At 37.6% G+C, this 26279-nt stretch overlaps 2 protein-coding genes across 2 annotated transcripts; one reads left to right on the forward strand and one right to left on the reverse strand.

Moving 5' to 3' along the window:
* Positions 1–2679: 2679 nt before the first annotated feature.
* Positions 2680–4560, reverse strand: LOC108322529 (uncharacterized). The gene is made up of 2 exons (XM_052868132.1): positions 3570–4560; positions 2680–2846 (listed from the first exon to the last, which is right to left on the reverse strand). Exons 1-2 carry the CDS (start codon positions 4558–4560, stop codon positions 2680–2682), a joined length of 1158 nt encoding a protein of 385 aa, XP_052724092.1.
* A 5418-nt stretch (positions 4561–9978) lies between these two features.
* LOC108322530 (TMV resistance protein N) lies at positions 9979–26202 on the forward strand. Its single transcript, XM_017554654.2, is given in 14 exon segments — positions 9979–10676; positions 10789–10881; positions 10954–11040; positions 11138–11239; positions 13083–13187; positions 13276–13377; positions 13460–13567; positions 13659–13748; positions 14927–15034; positions 15116–15214; positions 15981–16330; positions 22426–23180; positions 23437–23712; positions 25324–26202. Coding segments are annotated over 14 exon segments (3702 nt in total). The 5' UTR covers positions 9979–10113; the 3' UTR covers positions 26188–26202.
* Positions 26203–26279: the final 77 nt, after the last annotated feature.

Consider the following 26279-nt stretch of genomic DNA (forward strand, 5'->3'; position numbering starts at 1 on the left):
CACATAATTCAAGTGGTTGTCCTTTTATACTTTGGAGATGATCTTTCGCAAGGATCTCTAATCCTTTCTCGCTCATGTGGCCCAGTCTTTTGTGCCACAACTCCTTACTTTCTTCTTAAGCAACATTTGTCTCTCCTTTGCATATCTTTCCTTGTATGACATACAAAGAGCCTTCCTTTTTGCCATGAGCAACAATCATGCTTCCTCGGCTAAGTTTCCATTTTCCATCTCCAAACTTGTTGTTCATTCCAGCATCATCTAGCTTACTGACTGAGATAAGGTTTAGTCGCATTTCTGGCACATGTCTTACCTCCTTCAGCACAAGTTTGTTTCCATTTTCTGTCGTCAAAGTCACTTCTCCTATGCCCACAATTTTGCTTGTGACATGATTACCCATCTTCATTATTCCAAAGTCTCCTTTTTTATAGGATGAGAAGAATCCCTCATGAGGAGGAACATGGAAAGATGCTCCGATATCTACTATCCAAGTGCAGTCATCAAAAGCAATATTTAGATAGTTTACCTCAGTGATAAGGAACACATTCTCATCATTTGATACCACCGTTGTTGTGGTCTTTTCTTCCAACTTCTTTTTGGGATCTATCACATTAGGGTGTATAGTTCCATTCTGCTGATCTCTTTTCAGGAATCTACATTCTTGCTTCTTGTGGCCATCTTTTCCACAATAAAATCATGTCAAACCTTTGGAACGGGACTTGAATCTTCCTCGTGACTTTTCACGTTTTCCTTTGCTTTTATGTTCACTCCTTCCTCTATTCTCAACAATGTTGGCTTCTGAGTGACTATTCATTCCTCTTTCTTTCCTTCTGGACTCTTTATTCAGCAAACTGTCTGTAATGTTATCCAGCCTGAGCTTTCCATCTGGTGTTGAGTTACTGAGAGTGACCACCAATGTGTCTCAACTCTCCGGTAGAGAACTAAGGAGTAAAAGAGCTTGTAACTCGTCATCTATCTTCATATCTGCCTTCATTAATTGGTTCACAATACCTTTGTAGGTGTTGAGATGCTCGATCATATTCAGGTCGTCAGAATACTCCAACTTTACGAGTCGTCTGACAAGGTGAGCTTTATTTCTCGGAGTCTTCTTTTGAATCATAGATTCAAGATTTGTCCATAACTCATACGCATCGGTATAAGTCGATACATGCTCAAACAAGCTTTTGTCGATGTATTTCCGAATCATAGCCACTGTTTTACGATTCAGAATCTCCCAATCTTTTTCGGTCTTCCCTTCTGGAATTTCCGGATTTGTGATCGGCTCATACAAATCCTTGCAGTATAGATGATCTTCCATCATCGGCTTCCAGTAGGAGTAATTATCCGCAGTTAGCTTGAACATGTCTCCTTCCATCTTGAGTTTCACAAGATTCTGACTTTTTCGAACTGGTGACTTTAATACTACTGTTGGGAAACAGCGGTATTTGTTCCCTCCTCTGCTAACCCAAAATGGGCACTATACGGAAGCGTAAAAATAGCTGTGTATGCGTAGGGAAAAATAACATCGGAAATTTTAACGTGGAAAATCCTCTCGGAAAAAACCACGGGACCTAGTCCAGAAAATTATCTCCACTATGAAAGTAGGATTACAGTGTTTCTCTCACTCTTTGAGGATCTCTCAATAAATCTCAACCTCTCGAATGGTATACAAAAACACTCTCTTTTGCACACTCACAGTTTCTATTACACAGTGTCTTTCACCTCTCGGTGATGTTTCTCTCTTCACGGTAGTACCCTTGGCTTTCTCTCTTTCTCCTCTTGAATTCTTTCTTCACCGTTTGATTCTTGGTGAGTTGTGTTTTGCTGCACATTTTGCATTCATTTTATAATGAATGAAGGAAGAAAGGACAAGAAAAATGGTTGGTGCATTGGAGCAATTTATGGAGCTTTAGTGAAGGTGGAAGACATTCTTCCTCAATATATGGTATATGAAAACATTGACCCTTCTTTTCAACATGTGGATGAATCCCATTTTTGTTTTTATCCAACAGGGAGATGGGTGCGTGAGTTTAATTAATAAAAGGAGAGGAAAATGTACCAAACTAGGCAAATTTGCCTAAAATATTACGAAAATAGGCAAATTTTTTGAAAATTACGGAAATAGAAAATCGTGGGGTCCAGACGACTTCTAATGAAGAAGTTGTGCCCCCTACACGACTTCACATTGTTCATTTAACCAGTGTTGAAGTCGTGCACCCCAAAAATGACTTCATGGTGCATCCCAAAATCGATTACAACGTGTTGAAGTCGTGCCCCCCTGCACGACTTCAACTTTGTAGGCAAAAATGACAGTGGTAATCTATTACACCGTTGTTGTAATCTATTACCAGGAGGTTCAGTGTGGATAAACTTCCTGGTAATTGATTACAAGGTTGTAATCAATTACCAAAGTGTTCAGTGGGCAAAAACTCCCTGGTAAGCGATTACAATCTTGTTGTAATCGATTAGCAGAGTGTTTGGGTGTTGAATGACAATTTTTTTTTTGTATACATTTTTTGTTTTGTTGTTTGTGTTAGAGATAAAAAGAAATTGTCATTATAATTTAATGAATGGAGAAAAACTTAATAAAAAAACAAAATTTATATGGAATATTAATAAGAAATATTAATAGTTATTTATTAATTATTGATCGGATTATAAAATGGTATGATTAATAAATAACTACTGACGAAATGGAGAATTTCCCCTATGATGACCTTCGTTGCGGTAGTAAGAGCATTTTTTCGGCTTATCTAGAGTAGATTGATCCATCTCATTACGAATCATATTTGTAGATGGTCTTTCGGATGCCTTGCGTCGCATTTGAGGATCTGGTATGAAGTTTGGACCTGTATACGCAGACCAATAATCTTCATTTTGGATTGGGTGAAATTGTACTTCGTATGCCTTGTAAATGTTGTCCACTTGATCAATTACTTGGGTTAGTGGGAATATGCACAAACGATAATGACATGATGCCAGGGGAGACGAGTAGCTTGGAAGTGACCACAATCACACCACCATTCATTTAGCCGACCTTATAGGAAATTGGAACAGAGCGGTATTGGTGAGGTGTTGAAATTTCTTGAACATCAAATTCAGAATTTTCACGGTTGTAGCGATGAACATGATAAAATGCGGATTGTTGTTCATTTTTTCTAATAATGTCAGCGATTTGTTCAGAAAATTAGTGGCCTACTTGTAGCATGTAGTTTGCTTTTAATCCTCGTTCAACAAACCATGATTGTGTCCTCTCAAATGTTGTTCTAATGAGAGCACAAATTGGTAATGAACGTGCTCCCTTTAAAACGGAGTTCATACACTCAGCAAGATTAGTGGTCATATGTCCATATCTTCTCCCTCCATCAAAAGCTTGAGACCATTTTTTTAATGGAATTTTATCTATCCAATCAACTTATTGTAGGTATTGTTGTCTTAGTGCAGTAAGCTTTGCCGTGACAGTGGGTTACTTGACCTCGTAAGCTATAAGGACGTAATAAATAAAAAATTTGTACAATTATTTTATCAAAATATAAATAGTAAATTGGTAGTAAAAAAGTTTATAGTAGTACCTAAATTGATGAATTGTTTTTTGAGGTCCTGATTTTTGAATTTGTTGTTGAAGTTGGAGGCTAGATGACGTATGCAATAAGCAGAGTTCAAACCATCTTCTTTCCAACCAAGTTCTTCTGATCTTAAGGTCGATATGATACCTTTTCCTCTGTCAGTGATGATGCAAATATTTTTTTGAGGGCAAACATGTCGAAGTAGTTGAAAGAACCATATCATGGCCTCCTTTGTCTCACCTTCTACAATGGCAAATGCCAATTGAAAAAGATTTCTATTGTCATCCTGAGCTATGTCGATGAGCAAAGTTCCATGATATTTGCCTGTTAGAAATGTTCCATCAACTTGGAGAACGAGTTTACAATATTTGAATCCTTCTATGCAAGGACCGAAAGACCAGAAAACTCTTTCCATAATGTAGCAATTATTGTCAATTTCTCCATCAATCTCCACTGGAGAACTAGTGCATTGTAAACCAGGATTTGCATCCTTCACGGCATGCAACCACCTCGGCAGATGGTTATAAGACTCTTCCCAATCACTAAACTCCATAGCAAGAGCCTTCTGTTTTGCGATCCAAGTTTTTCTATATGACACAGAATATCGGAATCGAGCTTTAATATCTGCAATCAAACTCTTAATGGGAATGAAGGGGTTTGTGCGGACATAATTTGATACGATTGCTGCAATGTGAGTACTATCAAGATTTGTATGATCTTGAGATAGTATGTTTGAGAAACATGTATGTTGTCCGTCGATATTCTTGATTTCCCAATATTTACGGATTTTGCTATAAGCTGCCCTCAAACGCCAATTACAGCCGTTGTGGTATTCCAGACATCGAATAACATAAATGTTAGGCTTCAATTCAACAACGTTGTATTTGTAACCGTTGGTGATGTGATATTGTTTGATTACAACAATATTTTCGTCCTTTGATTGGAATTGCATACGGTCATACAGCTCTGGAATGACATGTTGAGATGATTGTGTCATGTGGTCGTCGTCATTGTGTTCATCGTCAAGTATGTTATCCAATTCATCATCTATGCTGAGTTCATCAACATTATCTAATATCAAAGGTTGTTCGTCAATGATTTGCGATGATGAAGATGCTCAAAAGTTCCACGATGCCATTACAAAATAGATGTTCACAAGAAAAAGAAAGATTGGAGTAAGATGAGATTTCTTCAATGTGGAATTTGGCTGTGAAGTTCGATTGGTGAAGGAATGGTATATATAATGAAATTTGAAGTTTGAAGTTCAGTTTGGACATGTAAGCTGTTACAGTTTGAAGTAGGCAAGTACTACCTTTCATTGCCAGCATGAGCTATGTATAGGATTGCATGTATGCAGTGAGCTATCAGCTACATAAGGGATTGAAAACATGCAGTGAGTTAGTACATTTAATTGATTAAGTATAAAGATGTTGAGATATTGTTTAATAGATGTAAAAAATTATTTATGTACTATTTAGATGTATTTAAATAGTTGTATATATTTTTGTATTTATTTCGTATTTATAAACTTAAGTTATTGAATTTTTTTAGAATTTGAAAACTAATTTTAGTAATTTAAAATGATTTAAATAAAATAAAAAATGAAAAAAGGGAAGTTGCACGACTGCATGACTTCATCAATTAAAGTCGTGTACCCCCACAATTCACTTTTTCCATTTTTTATTTTATTTAAATCACTTTTGTTTACATAAAATATATTTTTATTTAATATAATTCCAAAAAATCATCAAACAAATATAAAAAAATTATCAAAAATTCATTTCAATAAAAATAAATTTAAATAGCATTTTTAAATCACATATGTGAAGTAATTTATGTGTTAATTTTTTTTTAACAACCTTATTTGATGTATAAAAATATTAAAAATATAATTTTGGATGATTTATTTGTAAACAAAATGTAAAAAAATTATTTATGTTTATTTAGATGTATGTAAATAGTTTTATATAATTTTATATTTATTTCCTATTTATAAACGTAATTTATTGAATTTTTTTACAATTTAAAAACTAATTTTAGTAATTTAAATTGATTTAAATAAAATAAAAAATGGAAAAAGTGAAGTTGTAAGGGTGCACGACTTCACCAATTAAAGTTGTGTACCCCCACAATTTCACTTTTTCCATTTTTATTTTATTTAAATCATTTTTGTTTACATAAAATAGTTTTTTATTTAATATAATTCCGAAAAATTCCCAAAAAATATCAAAAAATTATAAAAATTTCATTTCAATAAAAACAAATTTAAATAGCAGGTATAACCTATTATATACATTTTAATAAAAATAATGTTGTACTTCTAATATTAGTTAAAATATTCTATATGTACTTGAAAATAGGCATTGACTTAAAATTTTAGATTCTTACTTTATATTTCTGTACAAAGATTTTAATTTGTATTCTACATCATGCAAAAAATAAAAAATATATACATAAAATATATTGTACAATGAATTAAACTAAAACTAAAATAACAAACAAATGTATTTTTAAACCAAAAGGTCCTGGTAATCGATTACCGAAACCCTGTAATCGATTACCAGGGCCACTACCTTGTAATCGATTACTAGGGCCACTACCCTGTAATCGATTACCAGGGCCACTACCCTGTAATCGATTACCAGCAAAACCCTACCCTATAAATTCAACTTTTTCTCTCTCCTCACGAACACCCACTCTTTCCCCTTAGATCTGCAACGCCTCTCCACCATTACAGCACCTCCCAAAGCTCAAAAATCACACATTCTTCTACTTTTTTCACTTCTAAACAACATTTTTCCACTCTCCTTTCAATTCTCTTCAATTTCCACCGATTGCAATCTCAAATGGCGGAATCTTCAAAGAGGAAAAGGGTTAGGGGCTCATCTTCTATAGCTGCGAGACGTCGCCGCCGTCAACCTTCATCGATTGAAAGCTCACCCTCACCCTCACCACCACCCTCACCGACTCCAGCACATCAAAATCTTCAATTTTCGACCCCTACACTATCCGAAAGGTATTTTTCACTTTCAAGTGACCGTCACATGATTGACCCAAAATTCCTAGATCAACAATACTTCATCAATCATAATTTTGAACTTTTCCACATGCTGACAAATCTGGGCTTGGATAATTTTGTCTGTGATGGTGTTGACTACTACCCTGATTTAGTACGTGTCTTTTATAGAAACCTCAAATTTTCTAATAATGGAACCATTAAGACTGAGGTAAAAAATGTGAAAATGATTATCAAACCCAACCTATTAGCTTCCATAGCCAACCTCCCATCTATTGGCTTGAACTTTGAAGGTAAATTAGTTGAGGAATGGGAGGATCAATACAATATGGACGTAGCAAGAGACTTGATTTGTTTGCCATACAAACCTCGTATCAGTAGAATTCTAGCCGACTCTATGACAGTTGAGGCTAGAATATTACATTATGTTATATGTCGTGTTTTTTTTCCTCGTGTTTCTAACTTTGCACAGGCTACTGAGGAAGATATACTCTTAATGTGGATTATAATGACGGCAAAGCAGATAAACTGGACCATCTGATCTGACATAGGATGAAGAAGGCTTTGAGGCCAGATGCTCCTTTACCATATCCTTTCTTGGTCACCCGGATCCTCCAACATTTTCAAATTGAATTGGATGATGAAATACTTGCCCCACGTAACAGGCATATCACAATAGGCCACACAGCGATAGACTCCTTTGGATTGACCCAAAACGCTGACAACAGATGGGTACACAAAAATTCTCCTCCTCCTCCTCAACGCCATAATGAAGCACATCCTCAACAACAACCACCATCACCACCCCTTCTTCAACAACAAACTACTTCATTTGATGACGTCATGAGGGGGATCAATGATCTCCGAACATTTGTTGGGGACAACTTCAATACTATGAATGAAAGCATGAATGCAAGATTTGAACAACTGAAGTTGAACATGGGTGACCGCTTTGATACAATTGATGCTCGAGTTGAGCATCTAGAGCACGACATTGGCTATCTGCGTCATCATTTTGGTCCACATGGTGGATCATCTTCCTAGATACATTTCAATTTGTTGTACTTTCCGCTTTTTTTTTAGCTTTTAGCTTTTGTAATGCATTTTGAATTCAATAAAATAGTTCAAATTTCATTTATGAGTTTGTCTTATGCTTTTACTTTGTTGTATTTACATTAAATAAATAACTCTTCCTAAACATAACAATACATCAATGTCATCAACAACCATGTGTGCTTACAAAAATTATAATAATTACACATAAATAACCTCTAATGATGCTTTACAACAACAAAAAAATTGTCATTCAACACCCAAACACTCTTTAATAGATTACAACAAGGTTGTAATCGCTTACTGGAGAGTTTTTGCCCACTGGACACTCTGGTAATCGATTACAACCTTCTTGTAATCGATTACCAGGAAGTTTATCCACACTGAACCTCCTGGTAATCGATTACAACAACGGTATAATCGATTACCACTGTCATTTTTCCTACAAAGCTGAAGTCATGTAGGAGGGGCACGACTTCAGCACATTGTAATTGATTACAGTTCTTGATAATCGATTACAACACCATGAAGTCGTTTTTGGGGTGCACGACTTCAACACTGGTCAAATAAACAGTGCGAAATCGTGCAGGGGGCACGACTTCTTCATTAGAAGTCGTTTGGACCCCCCTAACTTCCCTTTCGATCAAAATTTGACCATTTGCGTAATGTGGGCGGCAAATTTGCCTAGTTTAGTAAAAAAAACCTAAAAGGAGAAGTAGTGAATGGTTTGTGTTGAAGAGGTTGTGAAAGGCTTTTGCATGGGAAGTAATTTACGTCCCAGTGGTGACTTTGAAGGAAAGTGAAGAAAGTAAGGAGTGATTTTCGGTAGTACAAGAAAGAGAAGAAAGGTTGGTATGGGTTGCTGGTTTAAATTCACGAGAAGAGTGGTGAGGGAGATGTTGCTTTAGCATTTTATGTCATTGAAGGGATATACTGAAGGGTTACAAGTTTAGTTTAAAAAAAAGGTTTAATAGGTTCGGAGGTCCCTATATTTGTGGGTTCGTTTCAATTGGGTCCTCCAATTTTGAAAGTGATCAATTTGGTCCCTAATTTAACAAAATTGAGTCAATAATACCCTTTCCGTTAAATGCAATGGACGTCATTAACTTTTTAAACATGTGGTATGTTGAAGCATCCTTCAAATAAAACTGTGTCACCTGCAAATAAAAGGATGCCTCAACATGCCACATGTTTAAAAAGTTAACGCCGTCCATTATATTTAACGGAAATGGTATTATTGACTCAATTTTGTTAAATTAGGGACCAAATTGATCACTTTCAAAATTGGAGGACCCAATTGAAACGAACCCACAAATATAAGGACCTCCGAACTTATTAAACCTAAAAAAGAAATAAAGAGAAAGAAAAGGGGAGTGAGTGGAGTGAGAAAAGATGGGTAGGTAAATTTTAAAGAATGAAGAGAAAAAGAGAAGTAAAGATTAAAGAATAAAATTGGAGAAACAAGGGTTTCTGTTTGGGACTATGTTAATTAGGCTGAGTCGAGTTTAAGATATAGAATAATACTGAAAGATATTAAGTTAAAAATTAATGGTTTTTAAACTCGATTTAATTTATTTTGTTAAGTGATTATATATATATATATATATATATATATATATATATATATATATATATAAATAAGTGTATTAAATTTTAGTTCAAAAAATATTTCTATTCTTACAAAAAATACTTTAAACATAGAAGTATTTTAATAATTTTTATTTTTAATTTAAAATAAAAAATAAAAGAAATTAAAAACTATTCAAATATTCTTAATCAAAACATTTTTGTAAACTAAAATTTGATAATATATATATATATATTTTAATTTTAATTTTTTATAAAATGTTATTTAATAAATATTTAAATGAACATATCTCCATACTATCTATCAACCTTTTGTTTCTATAATTATCATATACGTTTTACGATTAAATAAAACAACTATTGACATGTGTTAAATATAATTATAAAATAATAATTTTAATATAAATTTTAATTCTATTAATTTTATTCAAATTTAAGATTTTTTAATTTACAGTTATCCTATAAAATTAATCTTACGGTTATTTAAAATTTTAAACACCGATTTAATTATCTTAATTATTACCATTATTAAAATGTAAAGAAACATATTTAAAGTTAATGTATTATAATGATTTTTTTTATTATACCAAAAATATATGAATATTTATTATTTTAAATTCCCTAGTGATTTATATTTATAATAGTAAAGGTTTAAAAACTTTAAACAGATAAGATTTCACAATACAGTTTAAGTACAATTATTTTATTTTATTTTTTAACTTTCAAAATAGAAATTTAAAAGTTGACCTGAGAAAGTCGGCAATGATTTGTCGTCGTCATTACGGTGTTGTTAGAACTTTCAACCAATGAGTAGAATGGTTGTGATTTGCTCCTAAGCATTTCTCTTGAGGCACCAATTTTGTTCTTCAGCAACAACGAAGTTTCATCTCTTCCATGTCTCTCTCAGGCAGCGATGATGAAATGGAGATGGACTTTCTTCGTGATCGGTATCAGGAAATGCACAGCGGAAACTTTGAAGTGTTTCTGAGTTTCAGAGGGGAAGATACACGTGCTTCTTTCACTTCGCATCTCTACACCGCTCTTCAGAATGCAGGAATCCTTGTTTTCAAGGATGACGAGTCACTTCCTCGGGGAAAGCAAATTTCACCCTCTTTGCGGCTAGCCATAGAAGAGTCTCGAATTTCTATTGTTGTTTTCTCAAAAAATTATGCAGAGTCGTTTTGGTGTTTGAAAGAGTTGGAAAAAATAATGGAGTGTCACAGAACCATAGGGAATGTGGTAATACCAGTGTTTTACGACGTTGACTCCTCTGAAGTACGTCATCAAAGAGGCGACTTTGGGAAAGCATTTCAACATCTTTTGAGCAAGTTTTCTAAAGAGGAGGAGAAAAAGGTTCTGGATTGGAAGCAGAGTTGGTGGAAGACTCTTCGTGAGAGTTGGTGGAAGATTCTTCGTGAGATTGGTGGCATCTCAGCGGTTGAAATCCTATGTTCCAGGCAATGAAGCTTCTCTGCTTCCTCAGATTGATATTAATCTTCCTATATCACAGATTTTTACACAACATTGTTTCCAAAAATAACATTTTTCAAATTCATAACGTGTATGTAGTAGGATGGAAAGGGTAGACAAACTCCAGGACCTTTGGAAAGAGACACTTCTTGAGGTTGTTCAGATCTCAAAGATTTTAGACTTAAATCCAAGGTAATAGAAAATTAATTTTACTGAACATTGTCTGTCAAAATAATAATTATGGTATTCATCACATGTATTAAGGGGGAAAATGAAGATTGCTGAAAGTATAGAGATCCTCGTGAGGCAGTCGATGGCGGGACTTTTTAAAGGTGCTGAAATCCCATTTAGGTGTGTAGGAAACTTTGGGTAATTGAAATATTTCCTGCTTTCATGTACATTTTCTCTAAAAATAACATTTATGAAATTCGCAACTTGTATGAATCAGAAAAGAGAAGATTGATGATCCGATGGACTTCCTCGAGAAGCAATGGAGGGAGGTATTTTGTGAGCCTGTTAGCACCTCAGAGGTTGCATTACTAGATCCATGGTAATTCAAACACTTTCTGCTATTGCATCACTGTATAGGTTATAATATTAACTAGGTTACATTATAACCTGTTTCAATCAATCATATCAAACATTCTGCACATTATTAACAAAATAAGTGGGGTAACCAAATCAAACCTAATAGGAAAACCTAAAATGTGGAATATCACGTCTATTCTAGATATTTGTTTTCAATTCTGCCACAACCTTGTTCACTAGCCCATCTTTTCAACATACTCAACTTTCCATTATATCCCTTTGATGAGATTCGGTAGGTTGGGCCAAACTAGTACCTGCCTTCTAATGAAAAGACAACAAGATAGAAAAAACGTAGAAAATGGATTCCCTTTTTGTATTATTCAACAATTATCAACTCAAAGCTCAAGCTTCCGCTTACAGAGAACAATTCTTCCTTTCACATAGGACATTTCCTATCACAACAAAAATCCTTCCTATCTTAACATTCTGCAAGATAAGAATATAAAGACTTTGTCAGAAGTTTCACTCCCTGTAACAGCTAACTACTATTTTTTCTTCTCAGCAAAAAAGAATACAATAAATTTCTTCCTATAATACACTTTGGACCCCCTCTCATTACTTCCTTGCTTAACACAATGTTTTTGTGTTGATATGTGATGCTACTCAACTAACATCAAAATTTGACTACTTAAAGGATAAGTGATCAGTAGTTTCATGTAACAATGAAGTAGTTTCATGCAACAATCACGGAAAGAAAGGAACAACTATAGTTACACAATTCCTAATGAAGTCATCTCTAGGGTCCAAAGAATAAAGGTCTTAGAAGGAGGAGTTGAGAAATAAAAGAGACTATATTCGACAGAGTTTGAGACAGCTTGAACACTCATCTCATACGTTTTCATATTTATATTGATATAATTTTGATACAGTAAGCATAAGGAAGAGCAAAGATCAACCTAAATTCTTAAGTACAAAGATAAGTATAACTCATAGGTACATTATATAGCAATTTTCCAATACAACTACTTCCTACCTATATTTAATGAAACTAACTCCTTCCTAAATTTAGTATCTATTCTAACACTCTTCCTCAAGATGGAGCATACAAATTGCATGTACTTGGAACAAAATAATTCAATTTGAGGTCCCCTTAAGGATTTTGTTAACACATAAGCAAGTTATTGATTTGACAAACTTAGTACAAATTTCCTTGGACATCTTTTCCTAAACAAAGTGAAATTTCTATATTTTTAGTTCTATGATGAAAACACTGGATTGGAAGCAATGTGGTGAGTAGCTTGGTTTTCACAATACATTTTGATTTTCTAAATCTCACAAAAGTTAAGTTCTTAAAGGAATTGTTTCACCAATATAAAGTAAGAGACACCATTGCCCTATATAACTTCAGTTGTTAATTAGACAACTACATTTTATTTCTTAATTTTCCAAGATATAATGTTTCCCTAAAGGAAAATATTACATACTATAGTAGAGCCTACCCAAGTAGTATCACAATACCTAGAGATTTGGGTATTTCCTTTATCTTCATATAGCAGACCTTTTCTTGGAGTCTTTTTTGAGGTATCTTAGGATACGAAGTATTCCAATGGTTAATGCAAGGAGTCTACATTATTGATTAAAAACATCAATTGCAAAAGATAGATCAGGTCTAGTAATAGTAAGTTAAATAAGTTTTCTGTCAGTTAATATGGTTGGTTTGTTCTGTCTCAGTTGTAAAACTCATTTGCTATATAAATTGGTATAGCACTGTCTAATAAGGTGAGTTGAAATTCTTACTGTATTACATATGCTTCCTAGTTTTCTGTTTCTACATCGCTTACGAAATTGATTACATATATATACAGTGGAGAAACAGAGCTTGCTAAGGCGATAAAATTACACGTGAAGCATTGTAGGAAGGCACTTTTTGAGGCTGCTGGCATCTCAGGGGACGCAGTCTTGAATTCCTGGTAATTGAAACATTTAAGGCATGATCATATTTTCACTAAATATTGTCTCTAAAAACTAACATTTATGAAATTCATCACATATATGAAGCGGAAAAAGGGAGATTAGTAATGCGATAGAACTCCACATGGAACATTGGAGGGACGCATTTTCTGAGGAAGCTGGTACCATCTTAGATTCCAATCAAATAGGGTAATTGAAACACTTTCTGTTTCGGATAGTTATGTACACTTTCTCTAAAAGTAAATTTATGAAATTGGTAACGTTTATCAAGTTCTGTACTGGGGATGGTTCATTCTGAGATACGGTACCTCCGGGATCATTGGTGGGAGAAAGTTCGTGAGGCTTATGGTAGATATGGGGATAACCAACTATATTCCAGGTAATTGAAACAGTTCCACCTTTCAAATTTCTACTGTAGTTTATTTTTCCCAAACATAATATCTATGAAATTCATAACATCTATCAAGCAGAAAAATTGACATAGAACTCCACTTGGAGAAATGCACTAAGGATCTTCGTGAGGCTATTGCCATCCCAAGAGGTGCAGTCTCTATATCAAGGTAAGAGGACCTTTAGTAACTCTCTTAAAACCTTTTATTTTTCAACAATCTCTTCTGTTGGTTGAAACTCGTTTTGTTTCTATCATTTTGTTTAACATCCCATTAACACTTAATTTGCTACTTATCATCATAATATAATATCATATATATATATATATATATATATATATATATATATATATATATATATATATATATATATATATATATATATATATAATAAACCTCAAATTCATTCAATTAAAAAAGTGATACCAAAGGAGTTTCCTTTTTCTTTATTGGAATTTAATATCACTCAAATTTCCATTTTAAATTTCTTTTACCCTCAAGTTTTTTTCTTCAGCAAAAGTTCTCTCGAGATCAACTTCATAAAAATTATGAAAATTTTAATTTTAGCTAAAAGTTTTCGCTTGAGCGAAAATTACCCGTGGAACAACTTCATAAACATTTTGTTCCCATACTTAAAAAAGTTAAAAAAAAATACATTTGCATCTAATGATTTCAATCTAATATGGTCAAACCAAACTTATTTGCACTAAAAATAATCGTATCTTAAATCAACATGTATCTCAGATTTTTAAACTAGAATTTAAACCAGTTTCGAACTTAAACCAACCAATTTCATTAAAAACTTGCACAACTATTTCAACCACAAACAGTTCATAACAAATTATGCATAAAATATTTTATTGTGACTATTATGACCAAGTCAGATATAGACAGTGGAAATCCTTTACCCTAAAATTTTATCATAAATAAAACAAATTTTTCTTAGCTTTTTAATTTTATTTTCTTTTGATTAAGCTTAAGCTCCCAGCTTCACTACTATCATAGAAAGGCTAAACTTGTGGATAAAATACTTTGATCAGTGATCTAAACATATCATCATGCTCCTAGAGTAACGGAGGTTTGTTTTTGCCCCAAAAATGTCACGTTTAAAACCCTATCTTAAGCATGAAACCCTTCTCCAAAACTAACTCAAGAAAAGAAAAGGGCAAATAAAAACTTACTCAAAAGTGTTCTGCTCTCAACCAGGATCTCTAAGGTTAGAAAGAGTGTTAAAGAGATTCTCACTACCACTCCTCTTGGAGAGATAATTGAAACACTTTGTGTTTTCATGTTGTTACTTATCATTGTGTCTGATAGTAACATTTATTAAATTCATGACATTATGACAGTTTTCAAAAGCTGAAGGCTTACAATCGGATAGAGAGCCTTGTAGAATATTGGAGTATCGCACTCTGTGAGGCTGCTGAAATTTCGAGGTTGGCAGTCCAGCACTACAGGTAATGAAACACCCACCTTCTCCCAATTTTACTGAACTTCGTCTCTAAAAATAATAAATAACATCCATAATATCTATGAAGAGGAATAACGGATAATGAGATCAACTACATCAAGAAGCATGCTAGCGACGCACTTCATGAAGCTGCTGGCATCTCCGGGGTTGTAATCCTTAATTCTAGGTAATGAAACCCTTCTTCTCTGATTATTTTTTTTTAATGAAATACCATTACTTTATAGTTCAAACTTTTATGTATCACAGTATCATAAATGCACAAATTTTAAATTTGCTATTAACCTTTTAAATCAACCTTTTCACTGTAGTTATTTTCCTCGTTAATTTTCTAATTCAAAGGTCATGTAGAAAGAATCTTATAGAAAGATAAATATTTAAAAAGATGAAACCAAAGGAAATATAAATGGCAATGTAAGAATGACTGTGGTAATTGAGTGCTGATAGAAAATATAAACTTAAAAATTCATGTTAAATAATATTTATAATTAATTAGAAATTAATACAAATGGTTTTATTATACAATAATTCTTGTTTATTTAACTGTGTTTTCTGGAAATCAAGCAAACATTGGTTAGAGTAATAAGAACAAGAACATGCTTGTTTCGTGTTCATAAAAAAAACCTTTTATAAAACAAAAAAACACGAAAAAAAAATGTGTTTCAGAGAAGTAATTTCTACAAACTATTCCAAAAATAATCTGTTTCACTTTAGCTTTTAATTACTTACATTCTCAGTTGTGTCGCCCCAGCTTCTTCCCCTACTAAATTTCTTGTCATATTCTGAAGGATAGTTATTAACACATGTGCTAAATAGTTCATAGAAAAAACAGTGCATTAGATAAACTTATTGAAGTAACACAGAGTTGTACAAGTATAACTTTTTACTCAAATTTTGCTTTTATTTTGATTCATATAGCGTGGGTTTCATTGTAGGAATGAAAGTGAGGCTGTGAAAAATATTGTTAAAAATGTTACAAGTTTGTTGGACAAGACAGAGTTCTTTGTTGCCAAGAATCCTGTCGGAGTAGAATCTCGAGTGCAGGAAATGGTTCAATTGCTAGAACAAAAACAATCAAACGATGTTCTAATACTTGGGGTATGGGGGATGGGAGGCATTGGAAAAACAACTATTGCAAAAGCAATTTACAATAAGATTGGGCGAAATTTTGAGGGAAGGAGTTTCCTTGCAGATATTAGGGAGGTTTGGGGGCAAGAAGCTGGCCACGTTTGTTTACAAGAACAACTTCTATTTGATATCCACAAAGAAAACAGTACAAAGATACATAACACTGAATGTTAGGGCCTGGCGAGTGTATGAGAGAAGGAGATATAGGAGGGAGAAGGGCGAGGACGAACGTGCTAACATGGACGAACGTCCAGAGCGAGGGGCGAGGACGAACGTCCCAATGATGGGCGAGGACGAGCAGAACACGGACGAACGTCCGGAGCGAGGGGCGAGGACGAGCGTCCCAATGATGGGCGAGGACGAACGTCCCAACATGGACGAGCGTCCCAAAGATGGGCAAGGACGAGCGTCCCAATGATGGGCGAGGACGAACGTCCTAACATGGACGAGCGTCCCAATGATGGGCGAGGACGAACGTCCTAACATGGACGAGCGTCCCAACGATGGGCGAGGACGAACGTCCTAACAAGGACGAGCGTCCTAAATAAAGACGAGCGTCCGCAGCAGAGAGGAGCGACAGCGTTCGTCTAAGTGGCAAGCGGAAGATCAGGCGGGAATTAAAGGGGCGATCAGCAGAGTTAATTAGTAATAAATACAATACAGTAAATAAGGACAGAATGATTCTTTCCACATAATTACTAATTATTCCTTACCTTTTCTGGAAGGAGTGATTAATATTATTAATAGAGGGCACCTAGAGGTTAGGGGGTATGTTTTGATTATTTGAATATTGTAAGAGAGGTTATGCTCTCGTGTGACTGAAGGAGACCCTGCTCCCAGTCATTAGTTGTGTTCGTGATTACCAGAGTTGCAATAATACAGAGTTTTTATTCATTTAGTATCGTTCGTTCACTGTGTGAGGCAAGTTACGTGGTTAGGCACGTAACAAGTGGTCCGACCTGCCGGATCCTATTGAAGGGAGTAAGGCATCATGGAGGGAAGGCTTAATGCGGTGGAAGGAAGAATGGAGACCCTAGAAATCTCTATGGGCGGACTGGAGTCAGCAGTCCAGGAACTGGTGAGGGTGTTAGGAGAGCGAGGTCGACGGGACGACGGCCACCTTGATGGTAGCCAAGGATCGGTCAATGGGAGGAGGACTGACGAAGAAGAAAGGGTTGGAAGCGGCGTAGAGGGGGGACACCGAGAGGAGCAGCCATCCTGGAGGAGGAGGGTGGAGTTACCCGTGTTCGAAGGAAGCGAGCCTATGAACTGGATTTATAGGGCGGATAAATTTTTCGAACTGCAAGGGGTACCGGAGGACGAGAAGTTGCGCCTGGCATACATCAGCATGGAAGGGATGGCAGGACACTGGTTCCGATTTTGGAGGGAGAAAGCCAGGAACAGGTCATGGACCGGATTAAAAGAAGCATTGGTGATTCGGTTTGGAGGCAAAAATCGAGGCACGGTCTTTGAAAGACTGGCATCTTGTAAACAAACAGGATCCGTGGGAGACTATATCCAGGAATTCGAGGTATTGGTGGGCCAAGCAGAAAAAATACCCGAGGCACAATTAATGGGGTATTTCATGGCAGGTTTACAGGAGGGGATACGTAACCAACTCAAGTTGCTTGATCCCAAAGAGTTTATGGACGTCATGAGACTAGCAAGAGACGTGGAAGCGTTCCAGGCGGGGACAAGGGCGAGCGGAGGAATCGTCAGCAAGGGACAAACGTGGGGAAAACCGAGCGGTGCAGTAGCAAGGGTGGATACTAGCCGCCACAATCAGAACCGAACGGGTGCTGTGGAAAAGGAAGGAGGTTCAAGACGAGAAGGTGAGCGTACGTTCTCTAACGCTCAAGGCAGGAACGTACGGGATTTACCGTACGCTGAGTACGTCAAACGTAGGGAGGAAGGGAGGTGTTTCCGGTGTGGAGGGCCGTTCGGTCCGGGCCACCGTTGTCCAGAAAGAGGGATTCGGATGCTGATCTTGGCCGAAGAAGAGGAGCCAGGAGGGGAAGAAGAGGTGGAGGTAGAATGCGAACAACTGGAGCTGTCCGCTCTCTCAGCAGGAGGGCTCACCCAGCCCAGAACGATGAAGTTGCACGGACAGATAGGGACGCAGCAGGTTTTGATCCTAATTGACAGTGGCGCCAGCCACAACTTCATAAGCAGGGAATTGGTAGAAGATCTATCCTTACCAGTCGTGGATACACCACCCTACAGGGTGAGTTTGGGGGATGGACGGAGGAAGGAGACGAGAGGATGTTGTGAATCAGTAACGGTTCAGATAGGGGAGATTGTGATCAACGAACGTTTTCACTTGTTCGAATTGGGCGGAGTGGATGTGATACTGGGGGTCGAATGGTTGGCCAAGCTGGGCGAGGTAATCATAAATTGGGGGCAGCTGACCATGGCGTACGTACAAGCAGGGAACAGGGTGACCATCAAGGGAGATCCAACTCTAACTAGGAGGTTGGTGGAACCTGCAGCTTTGCTTAAAATGAAGGAAGTCGAGGTCTGGTTATTAATGTGGGAGCTGGGGGAGACAGAGAAGGAAAAGGAACCAAGACCGTACGTTCCGGAAAAAGAGACGTTCGGTCCAGGACTGACTCGGACGCAGACGTTCGACATGAAGCGAATCTTGGAACGTTACGCTGAAGTGTTTCACGAACCGGACGGACTACCACCTGATAGGGGAATGGCTCATCGAATCCCCTTAAAGGAAGGGACAGACCCCGTGAATGTAAGGCCGTACAGATATCCCCATGTAATGAAGGAGGAGATTGAGAAACAGGTGGCGGAAATGCTAAAGGCAGGCGTTATAAGGTCAAGCACCAGTCCATATTCAAGCCCTGTAATTTTGGTAAAGAAGAAGGATGGCAGCTGGCGGTTTTGTGTGGACTACAGGGCCCTAAACCGAGCTACCGTACCTGACAAATTCCCTATTCCCTTGATAGAGGAGTTGTTGGACGAACTGAGGGGAGCCAAATACTTCTCAAAAGTGGATTTAAAGTCAGGCTATCATCAGATACGAATGGGAGCAGGTGACATAGAGAAAACGGCCTTCCGAACGCACCAGGGCCACTACGAATTCATGGTAATGCCGTTCGGCCTAACCAACGCGCCAGCCACTTTTCAGAGTGCCATGAACCAACTATTACAACCTTACCTGCGGAAATTCGTACTGGTATTCTTTGATGATATACTGGTGTATAGCCGCGCCTGGGAGGAACACTTGGAGCATGTAGCGACAGTGCTAAGGGAGCTGGTGGCACATAGATGGGTGGCCAACAGGAAGAAATGCGAGTTCGGCAGAACTCAAATAGGGTATCTGGGCCATTGGATATCAGAGAAGGGGGTAGAGATGGACGAGGACAAGGTGCGGGCAGTGCTGGAGTGGGAGAAGCCGAAGACGGTAAAGGCTTTGAGGGGTTTCCTGGGGCTGACAGGCTACTACAGAAGGTTCGTAAAGGATTATGGGAAGATTGCCCGGCCCTTGACCGACCTTCTAAAGAAAGGACAGTTTGCTTGGACGGAACAAGCAGAGGAAGCCATGCTTAAGTTGAAGAAGGCAATAACGACAGCACCTGTATTGATTCTGCCGGATTTTTACCAGCCGTTCCACATTGAGTGTGACGCGTCTGGGAGGGGGATTGGAGCAGTGCTCATGCAAGGGAAGCAGCCCATAGCTTTCTTTAGCAAAGCGCTGTCGGAGGGATCGTTAGGGAAGTCAATCTATGAGAAGGAACTAATGGCGCTGGTTTTGGCCATACAACATTGGAGGCCGTACCTATTGGGGCAACGGTTTGTGGTTCACACGGATCAGAGGAGTTTGAAGTATCTCTTGGAACAACGCATCACCACTCAGAATCAACAGAATTGGCTGGCGAAACTCCTGGGATACGACTTTGAGATCGTGTACAAATCAGGGGTGACCAACAAGGTGGCAGACGCCCTATCACGCAAGGATGAGGATGAGCTGCGGGACGAGAAGGAGTTAACGGTGATGGTTCGGCCATATTGGCAAGATTTCAAGGAAATCTTGGAGGAAGTCGAGGCGGATGAGGAGTTACGGAAAGTGATTGATGACCTAAAGAAAGACCCCAACTCCCATCCCTCGTTCACGCTAGAAAACGAGCGTTTGCACTATAAAGGGAGGCTCGTGCTGTCAACCCGTTCGGCCTGGGTGCCCAAGCTGATAGCCGAATTCCATTCCACACATACAGGAGGCCATTCAGGGGTCTACCGGACATACCGCAAGGTGGCACAATCGCTCTATTGGGTGGGAATGAAGAAAGCAGTGACCGAATTCGTTGCCCACTGTCTCGTCTGTCAACAACATAAATATTTAACCTCATCACCGCAAGGACTGCTGCAGCCGTTACCCATTCCCAACGCCATCTGGGAGGAGATAAGTATGGATTTTATTGTCAAACTACCCAAGTCTCGAGGATATGATGCTGTATTAGTGGTGGTGGATCGACTCAGCAAATACGGACATTTCATACCCCTAAAACACCCTTATTCCGCACGCACTATAGCCGAAATCTTCGTGAAAGAGGTTGTCCGATTGCATGGGGTACCACTATCTATCGTAAGTGACCGGGACCCACTGTTCTTAAGTAATTTTTGGAAGGAGTTGTTCAAGCTACAAGGCACTCGACTAAAGATGAGCACAGCCTATCACCCTGAGACGGATGGGCAGACGGAGGTTCTCAACAGGGTCCTGGAAGGGTATCTGAGATGTTTTTGTTCCGAACAGCCCAAGGGCTGGAGCACAGTGATACCATGGGCGGAATATTGGTACAACACCAGCTATCAGGAATCAGCCAAATGCACGCCATTTGAAACTGTCTATGGAAGGCCGCCACCCTCCCTGCATAGGTTCGTCCCAGGAGAAACCTTAGTGGAGTCCGTCAGTCAGGAATTACAGACGAGAGATGAAGCCCTCCGCCAACTAAAGTTCCATCTAGTCAGGGCACAGGAATTAATGGTAAGGCAGGCAGACAAGGCGCGTAGACCGTCCCAAGTAGGAGTGGGAGATTGGGTCTATCTGAAGATTAGACCTCACCGTCAAACGTCGATGTCGTCCATGGTGCAGTCTAAGTTGGCTGCTCGCTATTTTGGTCCCTTCTTGGTCCTTCAGCAGGTGGGAGCAGTCGCATTTAAGCTGCAATTACCAGAGACCGCCCGAATACACCCCGTGTTCCATGTGTCCCAATTAAAGAAGGCAGTAGGGGACCACCAGGTCGAGCCGGAGTTACCCAAAGATTTGGAGGTGGAGGAACCATCTCCACGACCGGTCAGAGTGCTGGACAAGAGGCAAGTGCACCAGGGAGAGGACGCACGGCAGGAAGTCCTGGTCGAATGGCAAGAGGGAGGACCTGACGGGGCTACATGGGAAGATGCCCTCACCATCCAAGACCAATATCCTGACTTCAACCTTGGGGACAAGGTTGATCTTCAGGGGGTGGGTAATGTTAGGGCCTGGCGAGTGTATGAGAGAAGGAGATATAGGAGGGAGAAGGGCGAGGACGAACGTGCTAACATGGACGAACGTCCAGAGCGAGGGGCGAGGACGAACGTCCCAATGATGGGCGAGGACGAGCAGAACACGGACGAACGTCCGGAGCGAGGGGCGAGGACAAGCGTCCCAATGATGGGCGAGGACGAACGTCCCAACATGGACGAGCGTCCCAAAGATGGGCAAGGACGAGCGTCCCAATGATGGGCGAGGACGAACGTCCTAACATGGACGAGCGTCCCAATGATGGGCGAGGACGAACGTCCTAACATGGACGAGCGTCCCAACGATGGGCGAGGACGAACGTCCTAACAAGGACGAGCGTCCTAAATAAAGACGAGCATCCGCAGCAGAGAGGAGCGACAGCGTTCGTCTAAGTGGCAAGCGGAAGATCAGGCGGGAATTAAAGGGGCGATCAGCAGAGTTAATTAGTAATAAATACAATACAGTAAATAAGGACAGAATGATTCTTTCCACATAATTACTAATTATTCCTTACCTTTTCTGGAAGGAGTGATTAATATTATTAATAGAGGGCACCTAGAGGTTAGGGGGTATGTTTTGATTATTTGAATATTGTAAGAGAGGTTATGCTCTCGTGTGACTGAAGGAGACCCTGCTCCCAGTCATTAGTTGTGTTCGTGATTACCAGAGTTGCAATAATACAGAGTTTTTATTCATTTAGTATCGTTCGTTCACTGTGTGAGGCAAGTTACGTGGTTAGGCACGTAACACTGAATCAGGAAAAGTTATACTAAGAGAAAGACTTCGGCGTAAAAGGATACTTCTTATACTTGATGATGTAAATAAATTACAGCAATTAAATGCTTTGTGTGGAAATCGTGAATGGTTTGGTTCAGGGAGTAGAATAATCATCACAACCAGAGACATACATTTACTTAGAGCGAAAAGAGTTGATCAGGTTTGCGCAATGACAGGAATGAATGTAGATGAATCTATTGAGCTGTTTAGTTGGCATGCATTCAAACAAGCAAGTCCCAAAGAAGATTTTATTGAACTTTCAAGAAACGTAGTTGCTTATGCTGGGGGCTTGCCACTTGCTCTTGAAGTCCTTGGGTCTTATTTGTTTGATATGGAGATAACAGAATGGAAGAGTGTATTGGAAAAACTTAGGAAAATTCCTAATGATGAAGTACAGGAGAAGTTAAAAATAAGCTATGATGGTTTAAGTGATGATACTGAGAAAGGAATATTCCTTGATATAGCATGTTTCTTTATAGGAAAGGATCGAAATGATGTTATACATATATTGAATGGTTGTGGACTTTTCGCAGAAAATGGAATACGTGTCTTGGTAGAGCGAAGTCTTGTAACTGTGGATGATAAGAACCAACTTGGAATGCATGATTTGCTACGGGACATGGGAAGGGAAATTATTCGTTCAAAATCACCAATGGAGCTTGAGGAGCGTAGCAGGTTATGGTTTCATGAGGATGTGCTTGATGTGTTATCAAAAGAAACTGTAAGACCTTCATTTGTTATTTTAGTATTACAAATATATAAAGCTAATGGAAACAATATACACCTTTGTATGTTGGCTGTTTTAGCATTCATTTGGTCAATTGCTTGTCACAAGAATTTTTAAAAATTGTTTGGTTGTGAATTGTTCGTTTCCTCTTATAGCTCCTATAGAAAAAATTATGGTCTTTTTCATCAGTGATTTTACTGTCATATATCTTTAGCTATGCATATTTTACCGTTCCTTTTTTCTCTGATAGGGAACAAAATTTATTGAGGGATTGACTTTGAAGTTACCTAGAACTAATACAAAATCTCTGTGCACTAAAGCATTTATGAACATGAAGAAACTCAGGTTGCTGCAACTTTCTGGTGTAGAACTTGTTGGAGATTTTGAATATCTTTCCAAAGACCTGATATGGCTTTGTTGGCATGGATTTCCTTTTGCCTTCATACCAACAAGCTTTTATCAAGGAAGTCTAGTTTCTATTGAGTTAGAAAATAGTAAGATTACCATGGTGTGGAAAGCGACTCAGGTATTTAGGTTTTTGGTTTTCATGCGTTGTTCTTTTTTTTTTATTTAAATCATATTAAGCATTATTATGAAATTTTAACATCCGAACTAGGTTGACATTTTAAAGTTTCAAGAATCACATGCCACCACATGAAAAATCAGTAAAAGAAAGGAAAAAGATACAAGGAGAATGAAGGGACAAAACCAAACTCATGCAGAGAATAAACAACCTCTAAACAAAAGGCTTAAAAAATGAAAACGAATGCGGGAAGGTAAAGATTATCAATAAAATTGATATTACAAGTATCTTCAATATTACTTAAAGACTTGGGATGTGCCAACCAATGCCATTAAAGGCATCACAAACCCTAGACTTGAGCTGACACCTAGGTTTTAGGAATTCCAAGATGCTGAAAGATAGAAATATCAAAATGCCGAGCATCATTCTAGACATTAACATATTGACTACCAACATTTAGAATTTTGAAGAACAGCATCATGCCAATCATTAATGTCAGGTCAAATAGATGAAGATTTATGAACAATTCTTTGATTATACATATTTAGAAAACCCGCTCTCATAACTTGAGACCAATTCAAATTACCATAAATTAAACTCCAAATCAACTTAAGCATGTTTATATGTTTGCTTCTCTAAGATTGATCACACCCATCCCACCATCATGCTTATGAGAACACATTGTCTCCCATTTAAGAGTCATAATGTAAGCTTTCAAGATATCTTCGGTCTGGATGTAATTACAAATCCAGTCCTCCACCTCTTAGAGCAAATTAGTTGGCCATCTATAAACCTGAAAGTTGCAATGAATAACCCCAATAATAATAGAACTAATCGATTGGATCCTACCCATCATACTCAACAACTTACCTTTCCAATAACTCAATTTATTTTTAATATTATCAGCAATAAGTCTAAGAAATCTAGATTTATGCACACCTTTGAAAAAGGGGAACACCCAAACAACTATCGAAACCCAAGATACCTTAATTACTTTATTTAAGGAGATAGTAGTGTTGCCAGTGTAAAAATGGCTTTCAGCACTATTGAGCCACTGACCCGAAGCAGAGCCGTACATCTCAAATAGCTGCATGATACTTCCAAGACTTCTCTTATTACAAAAGCATCATTAGAATATCAGAGGGAAACAGAGTACCTTTAAGATTCACCACAAGGAGGATGTTCTTTGAATTAACCAAAAGCGTATCTATATTCAGCTTCTGCACTGAATCCGGCAACAACATTTTTCTTACTCTTCTAGGAGATAATCTTCCTTCTAATGAATGCACAATATCCTAATGTGGATGCTTTTTCAATAGGACAACCAACTGAATCTGCACTATTTCAGTGTCACCACTATGGTCATCTTTGATACTTATACAAAGCATGTTTTTTTACTGAATAAAAGAAGTATGAAGTGTCAACCAAAAGTAATGAGGATAGCCTTGCCTACACAAAAAGTAAAAGCTAAACCAAAATATAATGGAACTACAAAAATGGCATCATGAGTATATATTTAACATCCCACTTCACTGTTCATGGCATATTTTTTTTGCTTTCATTTATTTTTGTTGTTTTTTTTATCTAATTTATTTCCATTGTACTGTTTTTTAGCTGATGGAGAAGTTGAAAATTCTTAATCTTAGCCATTCTCATTATTTAACAAAGACACCAGACTTTTTGAATTTGCCCAATGTTGAAAAGCTTATACTCATGGATTGTCCAAGGCTGTCTGAAATTTCATATACCATTGGTCATCTCACCAAAGTTCTACTAATAAACTTTCAAGATTGTATTAGCCTTCGTAACCTTCCAAGAAGTATCTATAAGTTGAAATCTCTTAAAACACTCATTCTTTCGGGTTGTCTAAAGATTGATAAGTTGGAAGAGGACATAGAACAGATGGAGTCTTTGACAACCCTTGTTGCTGACAAGACTGCTATAAGAAGGGTGCCCTTTTCAATAGTCAGATCTAAAAGTATTGGATATATTTCATTATGTGGTTATGAAGGATTTTCACGCGATGTGTTTCCCTCTATCATTTGGTCTTGGATGTCACCAGTAAATAGTCTGTCTTCTCGTGTTCAAACATTGGTAGACATGTCTTCTCTTGTTTCTTTAGATGTACAAAATAGCAGTTCCAATCAGCTATCATATATATCTGAGGAACTTCCAAAGCTTCAAAGTCTTTGGATAGAGTGTGGTTCTGATCTTCAACTTTCTCGAGATACAACGAGTATTTTGGATGCTTTAAATGCGACAAATTCTGAAGAATCGGAGTCATATGGAACAACATCACAAATGCAGAATGTATTTACGTTAATTGAATGCAATTCAAGATCTAAATTGTTTGAGAAGACACTTTTAATTCAGATGGGAAGGAGTTGGGAAATCACACATATTCTGAAACAGAGAATTTTACAGGTTCCTTTCTTTCTCTTTCTCTCTTAAATGCATCTAATTATAATATTTTTATGACATAAATATTTGTCAAAATTAAAAAATCTACTTATTTTTGGCAGTTGAATTATTTTAATACGTCAATTATACGCTGTCAACATAAATTTTTT

Source organism: Vigna angularis, chromosome 9 (assembly GCF_016808095.1).
Source record: "Vigna angularis cultivar LongXiaoDou No.4 chromosome 9, ASM1680809v1, whole genome shotgun sequence".
In the NCBI taxonomy this organism is placed as follows: domain Eukaryota; kingdom Viridiplantae; phylum Streptophyta; class Magnoliopsida; order Fabales; family Fabaceae; genus Vigna; species Vigna angularis.